Here is a 10,560-nt window from a genome sequence, read left to right on the forward strand (position 1 = left end):
AGATGCCAAAATACAAAACGGTACAGCAGTCAGTTTACACCAATATCTCACAAGTTTACAAAAGCTTTGGCAAATATAAAAACAGGCTGAAAATTCAAACTTACACACACAGAACAATCACAAAAACATCAGAAAGCTGAGTGTCCCCCCCACCCCACCCCCCATTGTCCCATTGTCCGTTGCCTTTGGCCTGGTACCAACAGGGATAAGATTGTCCAGGTAAAACTTATTAATGAGGATGGGGATTGCTGGTGGGGCCATAGGAATCATCATCGCTGTCAGTGGTCTCCTCGTTTATGTCCCTGTATTCCAACTCTGACAACGACTCAAGGTACTGGCATGTCCAGGTCTGGGCCTGGTTATCATAGAGTTCGGACAAAAACCTCAAGATATGCATTCGGTTGGTCTCGAGGAATGCCCGGGGCCCCCAGAGAAGCTCGTATTCTGCCGGCTCAGTGAATGGTATTTGCCTGTACTCTAGGTACCTGTGTCTCACAAACACTCTGGTGATGAGCTTCTTCGTGTTTCTGAAAAGGCTACTTGTCTCGTGGACATCCAGTCCTAACTGGTACAGAAAGCTAAAGAGCAGATTCTCTCTGATAGAGTAGCCTTTCATAAAGATGAGGCTCAGAACCACCATTAGGAGGTTGAACTTTGGCCTGTCTAAATGGGTTGTCAGCTCATTGTACTCAGGGGGGTCCGTCTTCTGGACGATGACGTAAGTGTGGGTTCTGGTGTCAATTTCCTTCAGCTGGCACCCAAAGTCGCGCTCTAGTTTAGCATTGGCGCGGCTGATGATGTCTAAGCTCTCATCTCTATATTCTCGAATGACGGCATTTACCATCTCTGAGAGCTGGACTGGCACCTTGGCTTGGTCCTTGACCAAGAGAAACTGCACCAAAGCATTTGCTCTTTCATCTAAGGGAGACAATGGCTGACTCTCCCCGTTAGGGTCCTCCAGAGCAGCACTGGGTCCCCAGGAGATGCTTGGGAGCTCAGAGACCATCCATGACTGAGACCCCCCTGAGGCACCACAGAACCTCTGGTCCTGTGAAGTGCTGGGGCCATCGAAGCCCCTTGGAACCCTAGAATTATTGGGGCATGCCCAGTCATTACGACCCTGTGGAGTGTAGAGGGATTCCTGGTCCCCCAGAAGCTGCATAGCCCTTTGGACCTCCCAGTCACTCTGCCTGGGATTCTCACAGGGTCTGGGGCCTCGCCAGTCACAGTCACGCGAGGCCATGCTATGGCCACAATCCTCCTCTTTGGGTTCCAGATGCTTCTTCTTCCGGGTGGCCTTGCCAGAGCGCCGTGGTGGCTCTGCAGTCTTGGAGGCCTCTGCGCCAGGGGCACTTGCCTGGGGGGCAGTTGCTGTCACCATCAGGATGGTGGGTACAGCATTACATGCTGATGAAGCATTCGCATCGGCATATGGAACCCAGGGAACTGCAGGAAGGGCCTCTACACAGGCATAAGGATCCTGCAGAGGCAATGGCAGTGACTTTGGGCTCTCTGAGGTGGCAGATGGACCTCTAAAGGCATTAGAAGAGGCAGGCTGAAAATGAGAGGTAGATGGAAAGACCCCCGAGGTGGCAGTTAAGGTCTCTGATGGGCCAGACACATTTGCCCAGGCAGCTGGCAGGTATGCCCTGGAAGCTGATGCTCCCCTTGGAGCACTGAAGGTGGCACCAATGATCATGCGCTCTTTTGGAGGGCCCTTTCTGCCTCTTCCAGAGGTCCTACGATCTCTAGGAGGGCCCCGAGGCTCTAGAGAAGAGGGGCCAGGTTCTCCTGAGGGAGGAGTCATGTGAGATCTAGTGGGGCCCCTGGGAAAATTTGTTGGTGCTCTGGATGCTCCTGGCTGGGCCTGCAAGACCTGGGGTGGGCCTTGCCAAGAAGGCAGTTCTGCCTGCAGGCCTGTGGGCTGGGCCTGCTGGGTTGCCCTGTGAGCTTGCCTGGCACCTCGAGCTCTCCGATAGGGCTGCTGCTGCTGCTGCTGCTGCTGCTGCTGCTGCGGCTGCTGTTGCTGCTGCTGTTGTTGCTGCTGCTGTTGCTGTTGCTGCCGCCGGGGATGCTGCTGTTGCCGCCGCTGCTGATGCTGCTGATGCTGCTGATGCTGCTGATGTTGCTGCTGCTGCTGCTGCGGCGGCTGCTGCTGCTGCTGCTCCACATGGCCCTGCTCCTGGGCCTCCTGGGCAGGTTCAGGCTGCCAGTAGTGAGTGGGTGCCTTTGGTGCCTGCCAGCCCATTGCCTGGGCCTGCTGTGCCTCCTGGATCTCCAATGGCACTGGGAGCTCCTGTGGCACCGGGTGCTCCTGTGGCACCTGGAGCTGCTGTGGCACCGGGACCTCCTCTGGCGCCGGGGCCTCCTCTGGCGCCGGGGCCTCCTCTGGCGCCGGGGCCTCCTCTGGCACCGGGACCTCCTCTGGCACCGGGACCTCCTCTGGCACCGGGACCTCCTCTGGCACCGGGACCTCCTCTGGCACCGGCACCTCCTCTGGCACCGGGACCTCCTGTGGCACCGGGAGCTCCTCTGGCACCGGGAGCTCCTCTGGAACAGGGAGCTCCTCTGGAACAGGGAGCTCCTCTGGCACCTGGGGCTGGCTTTTGGGGGCATGCCAGATGATTGATGGGCAATGCACAGCTCGGGGAGCAGACTGAGGGGCAGCCTGGGGCAAAGGAATTGGGATAGACAGTGGCCCTGCCTGTGGCACCAAGTGTATCTGAGTAATTTGTGGTGCTGCAGGCAAGTGGTGTGTCCCCGGTGTCCTGGGGATCAGCAGACGAGCCTGTTGAGCCTGACGCAGGGAAGGTTGGGATGGCAGGACTTGCCACAGCGGATGCTGGCTTATGGCATGTGAAGCTTGTCTGAGAGCTGCAGGGGTCTGGCGAATCAGTGGTGGGATATGCCGAAGCAAGGCTGGGGTCTGACGGATCACAGGTTGTATCTGGCGGAGTATTGGAGGTGGTCCAGGTCGAATGGGTGTGTGGCCAGAACGAAGAGATGAGTGCCCTTGGCGCATAGGGGGGGGCTGCCAGGCTATTGTGGGGGCCTGCCATGCGAGCTGTGCGGCTTGCCAGTTCAAGGGCGTCCCCTGCCACCCCTGGGGGGTCACCTGCCAGTTTGGTGTGGTGACTTGCCAGCCTGGGGTTGTGGCCAGCTGCACCTGTGGTGTTGATGGGACAGTGGGAACCTGTTGAGGAGTTCTTATGACTTGGGACTGGATTTGCAGGATCAAAGGCTGACCCTGCGGGGACCATGAAACCAGAGGCTGCGCTGGGGGCAGCACTGGCTGTGCCATTGGTGCTCCTGACACTGGAGGCTGAATGATTGGAGCTCTGGCACCTGGAGGATGGATCATCATGACACCAGGACCTGGATGCTTGCCCATCGGAGTTATCGAAGCTGGATGCTGGGACATCAAGGCGGCCGGTGGATGCTGGATCATCGGGGCTCCTTGAGCAGGAGGCTGGACCATCAGGACTCCCGGTGTCAGCTGCTGGGCCATCAGGACTCCTGGAGTTGGTTGCTGGGCCATTGGCGCCCCCGGAATAGGAGCGTGCGGCAATGGCAATGAAGTTCCAGGTTGGGGAGGATGAACCATCGGGGTTCCAGGAGAGAGAGGGTGCACCATCGGGTTCACAGGTGGAAGAGGATGGGCCATAGGGGTCCCAGGAGGAGGAGGAGGAGGGTGGGCCATCGGGGTCCCAGGAGGAGGAGGAGGAGGAGGAGGAGGTGGAGGAGGTGGAGGAGGAGGAGGAGGAGGGTGTGCCATCGGGGTCCCAGGAAGAGGGTGTGCCATCGGGGTCCCAGGAGGAGGAGGGTGTGTCATTGGGGTTCCTTGGGGAGGAGGGTGAGCCAAAGGGGCCCCCGGGACAGAAGGATGAAGCATCATGACTCCCGGAGTTGATGGCTGGGCCACTGGGGCTCCGGGAGGAGGCGGATGGACCATCAAGACTCCAGGAGTTGGAGGCTTGGCCATCGCCCCCCCCAGCTGCGGAGCCTGGACCATTGGGGCCCCTAGGGCAGGAGGTTGGGCCAGCTGAGGCACTGGGGCAGGCAGCTGGCCCTCTGGAGCCTCCCAGGAAGGCTGAGGAGCCTGCCAAGCAGTCAGGGGAGCCTGCAAGTCCACGGGAGGTGGATCCCAAGGGACTGGAGGAGCCCGGGAGGAAGCAGGCGGAGCCCGCATCAGAACAGTAGGGCGGCTATGGACTGCAGGCATAGGGGACTCCGGAGGGCTGGAGTCACCCGTATTCGTACTTAGCTGCGACATGTCCCTTGCTTGACTGCTGGCGGCCCGTCTCCGACTGCTGCGCTTTTTCTTCCAATGTTGAGCATGCCGACGTGGTGGCGGTCCAGGATCCTCCTCCAGCTTGAAAGCTGAATAGGAAGCGAGCCTCGAAAGGCTCGCCTCGCCGTTCCCGGAGAATGCTGACGGCTTTCTCTGCCGAGCTTAGCCAGCGCTGCCAGGATTGCTCCACAGCTCTCAGAAAGCACTGCCGGGCCAGCACCACAGCTCTCCGGGAGAGCTGTCTGGCTGGCACCGCAGTTCTCTAAGAGCACTGTCTGGCTTCCTCTGCAGCTCTCAGCCAGGGTGACTGGCTTACTGCTAGCAGCGCAGCTGCAGTTCACAGCTCACAGCTCGCAGTGAGTGCGGGTTGGCTCTGCAGCTCTCCGCAGTAAGAAGGAGGGGGGAGGGGGCTAGATCCCGCCCCTTCCACGCCCCCGACCACCACAAGTGGATTGTGCAGAGGGGCGTCTACCATAGTCCTGACTGACACATGGTTCAGTTTCCTGTTCTGTAGTTAACCAATTCAGCTAGTTCGGACTCTTTAAGCACGAGTTTATATAGGCAAATGACAGGGACAGATTTATACTTTAGAAAAATCACTGTGCTGCATTATGAAGTGGGGACAGACCACTAGTAACATGGAACCTGTCCAAAGGTGGGGGTGGTGGTGTGGTCTGAGCTCAGAAATGAAGCATATTGACGTAAGAGGGACCGGAGAGCTATACCAGACAGCTATTACAATTTAATGAGGGTTTAGAAAAACGGAGAGTGTGTTCACGTATGTGTCTCGGAAAAGTGTGAATTTCCAGGAGTAGTTTATTCCCTCAGGGACATGGAGGGAAGGAAGCACAGGGCAAAACAGATTGATAAATATTTGCCAGACATCAGGCAGTCAACCCGGGCCACCCTAGGTGGTCTCATATTACTGTATTCATTCAGAGGATTTGGGAGTTAAGTTTTTCCATTTTTGATCAAAACAGAGCAACAGTAGTGAACATAGTCGCAAATGAATGTGTTAAGAGAGAAAAAAAGACCCTAAATTCATCTAGAAGAATAATAGTGACAGCATCACAGGGACAGGCAGAAAAAAGACGAGTCAATAAGAGCAAAGAAAAGGAATCTTGGAAGTTAGGTAAAAGAAATTCAGGGAGGCGGCATTTTTAATTTGGGAGAATCCACCTGTGCAGTGGGTGAGATGAGGCAATAGATTGCGAAAGACATTCTAAGCATCAAACATGAAGCAACGAGCCATAAAATAGCAAATAGGCTAGCAGATCCTTCCAAATATATGCAGAAAAATGGAGAATACAAGAAACTGTCTAAAAAAATCAGCACAACAGTAGGACACATGCCATGTTAACAGGTAAAGCAGAAGACCTCAAAATGACTGCGTATTGGATTCACCTTTCTTCTGAAAATTAAGCAGCAATCTCAGTTTAGTTGGGGAATTTTCTGGATGTTCACAAGGTAATTAACATTATGCTTCTTCTAGAAGGGGCTGTTTGCCTAGTGCCAGAGTCCAATGTGAGGACAGGAAACCACAAGGGGGCAGGAGAGGATGATGAAGGCTGCACCCCACTCCTAAGATACACTTAGCAAGTGTTCCTCAAAAATGTTTTCGTGGGCCGCAAAGAAGAAATGTGCTCCAGGACTACTGTTTCTTAAATAATTAGAGGAGAATTTGGAAGTGGAATTTCGGAGACTCTGTGGCCTCTGAAAGCATGTTATAACAGCAATTCATGATGGTCTATCGTTGTTGCGTACGTGGCATTCAAGACAGAAATAGCGTTCTGTAGAATGAACACGGCAAGGCTGTCACGGATTTCAGTCCATACTGTGGGTTCACAGCCCCCATCTGTAGAGGAATTGTGACAGAGGGGGTCAGAATCCTTTGAGAGGAGCCAACTATAAACACATAACCCCTTTCCTCTCTATTATCTGCTCTGCCACATGGCTGTTTCTAACTGTGGGTGGTTTGATGAGAAGGTTTCATTTCCCTCATATGTTAACTCACATAAATAAACACATCGGATTAAGTTCTCCCACTAACCATTTGTTTTATAGAATTGTGACAGATTTAGCTTTCAGTCTGCCAAAGTGTAGATCATCTCACATGGCAAATGATTTTTAGTAGGGCATGGTTATTCTCTCTGGCTTCGACATCAATGAATAGTTCTGCTATTGGACTTCGAATCCCATCAAATCTGTTTTATGAAAAGAGCATCTGATTATGTCAACAGACAATGTACAGGCTAGAAAGAAATGATTAGAAATGATTCAGGGAGACAAAGAAAAACGTGTAGGTATAATTAGAAGCAAACGATAAATAACTCACAACCTGTACACTGGCCGCTCTTTGCTAAAATACGTCAACAATGGAACAAATTGAGAATTGAGTATTTTGAGATTGTAGAGGGGCAGGGAACGGTGGGCACTTTCTCAAAATACAGATCTGTATATGCTGATCAATTAGAGTTCTCCATCTCAAATTGTATCCAGATACCAAGGAGCATGTGGGTCCTTTTTGAAACGGATGATGTTCAAAACATAAAAATTCAAGTGTCTCCAGACTAGAGGGACATCTGTACCTCAATTCCTAGTGTCCTTTCTCTTTGTGAACTCTTCCAGCATTCAGAGTCCCTTTTAGCCTTTTGTGCGAGTACAGCCTTTCTCCTCAATAACTCTGAGCCATGCCGTCCTCCTCTACAGAAGGGCTTGAAAATTCAAGAAAATCCATAGAAAACATAATGGAAATGAATACGAAACATCCATGGAATTTTGGCACCTGCCTGTCCTTTCAATAACTTAAATCACTGTATAATAGATGTGAGAAAATAGTTGAAAAAAATGGAAGAAAGAAAACTCACCCGTGCCTCACAGGAACAGTGTTTGATTAGAGAGCAGACTAGGGCTTTGCTTTAGCACACTAGCTAACCTCGAGCGGGCAGTAAGGGGCCGTGGACTGAAGCCGAGAGATCTCTACACTGAAGCTGATTCTCTATGCATCCAATTTATGTGACAGACTTGTATAATACTCCGAAGTGAGAGAAGTAAGTTGTGATTTTTTTTCTCAAACTCTGAAATCACTTCTTTGTGAAATATTTTTTGTCAAGCATTCACTTGATGCCTAGAATGTGCTGCATTTAAAATTACAAATAAAAACTTCGAGGCAAGATCTTATTTTCATTTATACAGATGTTAATATAATGATTTTTAGTGCAACAAGGAATCACCATGAAAAAAAAGTATTGGTCATAATTGACACAAATGGGGAAGCATTCACTTCTGCGTGGAACATGAGTAGTGCGTGGCTGTCATGCTAAAGGGGCATCAGTGGCAAAAGAAAGAAAAAAAAAAAAGCCGGGAATGTTCTCCAGATACACAGACTGTGGAAGGAAATAAACAAAACACTGGAAATATCAGACATAAATTTAGTTGAAAGAAAAATTATAAGGGCTTCATTAATATAGCAAAGTATTATTTATTGAATTATTTTTACATGATGAAATATCACTCCCGCATCTTTATATACAGTATTCATTGTTTAAAATAAACCCTTACGTATTTGGTTTTATTTTGTATACAAATAGTGTAGGATCATAATGTTAATTTATTTGGTTAAGATTTGGCAATAGCAAGCAGGATGCAGATTTTTAATATTTTTATTATGTTTGTAGCCAAAGCCAGCAGTCTTAATCACTAAATTAGTAAGCCTAAACCATTAACATTTTTCATAATTAACATACAATATTTAAAATTTTGTAGACAGATTTAAAATAGCTTTAATTAGTTCTGTCATGTAGTATCTAACATTCAAAGGGTATTTTAATTATTGAAGAAACTCTCATTTGGAACTATACCCAGTTTTTCTACTTTCAAAGGCAAACATTCCCTCAGCTGCCCTGTGTTTAATTTGCTTAGGTTGTTCTTTAGGTGTATATCATTTTTTGTCTAGATTCTGTTGTTTGTTGTACTTTTATAAGATATAGACATTTTGTTACTATTGGAAATTTGTTATCTAATTCTAAAATTGAGAAAATTATATTTGCAGCTCCACAATTCATTTAACTATTGCCTATTAGTATCTGAGATAGTTAAAACCCAGTGCTATTAGTAAATTTCTTTCCTTGTCCTTGGAAACATATGCTTTCATTTATTTTAGCTAAATTACTGGGAGTGAATGGCGAGGTCAAAGGTCTGGTGTTTTTCTTTAGAAGAGTCTGAAGCCATCACCACAGTTGGGTCAGGAAATTTTATACTCTGTCACAATATAAAAGGATTCCAGATACACACAGCTTTGCAGAATGCTGCGAGTTTGGCCATTTTGATGATAGTATTATAGTGAATGTGAAATGATGTTTGTATAATTCTGTATTCAGATTGGCAAATCTGAGCACTACATTATTGTCAAATTGATACTGATGGACATTTTAATGTAATTGTCATAAAATTACAGATATTTATGGGGTGTGATAATTAGATTCATCATCTATACAATCAGTAGTTACCAAATAAGAGTAATCAGCATTTCTATCTTCTTAGCTAGTGATTATTTCTTTATGTTTAGAGCCACACAATAAATTCATCCTAGTTTTCTATAAAAATATGGCAAATTATTGAAAATTACTGTCATTCTAAATCACTGCAGAATAATAAAGCTTATTATTCTTATCTAACTGTATTTTGGTAAATGCCATCTCACTTCCTTCTATCTCCCTCCCAATCTCCACCAACGATACCAGTGGTTATTATCCTACTCGCTATGCCCATTACATCAAATTTTACACCTCTATTAGGGAGTGAGAACAAGTATTTTTCCTTTTGTGTTCGGGCTTTCATTTCATACAATGCCCTCCAGTTCCATCCACGATGCAGAAAATGAGTTTTTCTTCTTTTTTTTTTTTCCTTTTTCTCTGGCTGAATCCGACTTCGTGAATATATCATTTTTTAAGTCTATTCATTTTTCTGCAGGACCCATCATTACATATGTTGAACATTAAAAACAATGCGATACTAAACATGGGGTGTATGCATTTCTTTTTGTTGTTGTTGTTGGTTATCAAGATAGTTAATCCATCTGCAGCCTGGTAGACCTGGAACTTATAATGAAGCTCAGGTTACTCTCTCCTGACAATTCTCCGGTTGCAGCCTCTTGAATTTTGGGATTATAGGTATGAACTATCTCACCTATATAATTATTTAGTTTATTGATTCTTTTTTTGGGGAGGTATATATCTAAGAGTGAAATGGCTGGCTCACATAGTAATTCAATGGTTCCTGGTAAATTCATACTTGCATGTGTCCACCACTAAAACCATGAATTCAATAATGACATTATCTGATATAATTTCTGAGTATGCTATAACATGCAAGTGTGGGTAAGAACACTTATAGCTATTCCCACAATGATGGTGTAGTTAGATATACCCCCAATAATAAGTAATGAAGGAATGCACAATAATACACAGATTATTTTATGATCTTACAAGCTCCTGCTCCCTCCTGCAGAATCTCTGGTAAGTTCTAGCCCTTTTTACTGCCTCCATGTTGCCCCTTTAAAGAATGTAACATGTTCTCAATTATTGTCCATAAGAGATTGGCTCAAGAACCTATCTAAAGATATCAACATCAGAAGAACATTCAATCTCTCATTGTCAACATCTTCCACCAAAGCAATTCATCTGTTAAAATCAGTGAATTTGTATTGCAGCATAATTGTAACCTGAAGTCCATAGTTTACACACTGGGCTTAACTCTTGGTATTGTTTGTGCTGTGAATTTTGATAAATGTTTAATATTATACGAATATTGCTACAGAGTGATAGAATGTGTGATGTTTCTCCTTCTGTGCCTGGCTTATTTCACAAAGTCTAGTGTTTTGGGGAACCAGTGGTCAAAACTGCCTCAGTAGTTATGAAACTCCAAGTACACTTACAGTCAATTCTTGTGTGATTGTGTAGAGAGTGCTCCAAAACAATATATGCAATATTCTGCATGATGTGAGTCATCTCTCTCTCTCTTTCTTATTTATTTATTTATTTATTTACTTTCCTTATTTTGTTTTTTCTAGACAAGGTTTCTCTATGCTGCCTTGGATGTCTACAGCTCACTTGGTAGACCACACTTGCTTTGAACTCAGAGAGATGCATCAGCATTGTCCAGCTGTTAATCGTTTCTTGATGCTATATAGATTGTTTGTTATACATTATTATTTAGGCAATAATGCTCTAAGGTCCCCTGTTTCTCCCTGTTTAAATTTGCCTTAACTG

The 10,560-nt window shown here is 46.9% G+C and overlaps 1 protein-coding gene across 1 annotated transcript; it reads right to left on the minus strand.

Annotated features, from left to right (window-relative positions):
- Nucleotides 1-229: 229 nt before the first annotated feature.
- Magel2 (MAGE family member L2) lies at nucleotides 230-4,273 on the minus strand. The gene is made up of 3 exons (XM_035442474.1): nucleotides 2,402-4,273; nucleotides 2,171-2,347; nucleotides 230-2,008 (listed from the first exon to the last, which is right to left on the minus strand). Exons 1-3 carry the CDS (start codon nucleotides 4,271-4,273, stop codon nucleotides 230-232), a joined length of 3,828 nt encoding a protein of 1,275 aa, XP_035298365.1.
- Nucleotides 4,274-10,560: the final 6,287 nt, after the last annotated feature.

This window comes from Cricetulus griseus, chromosome 3, assembly GCF_003668045.3.
Source record: "Cricetulus griseus strain 17A/GY chromosome 3, alternate assembly CriGri-PICRH-1.0, whole genome shotgun sequence".
Taxonomy (NCBI): domain Eukaryota; kingdom Metazoa; phylum Chordata; class Mammalia; order Rodentia; family Cricetidae; genus Cricetulus; species Cricetulus griseus.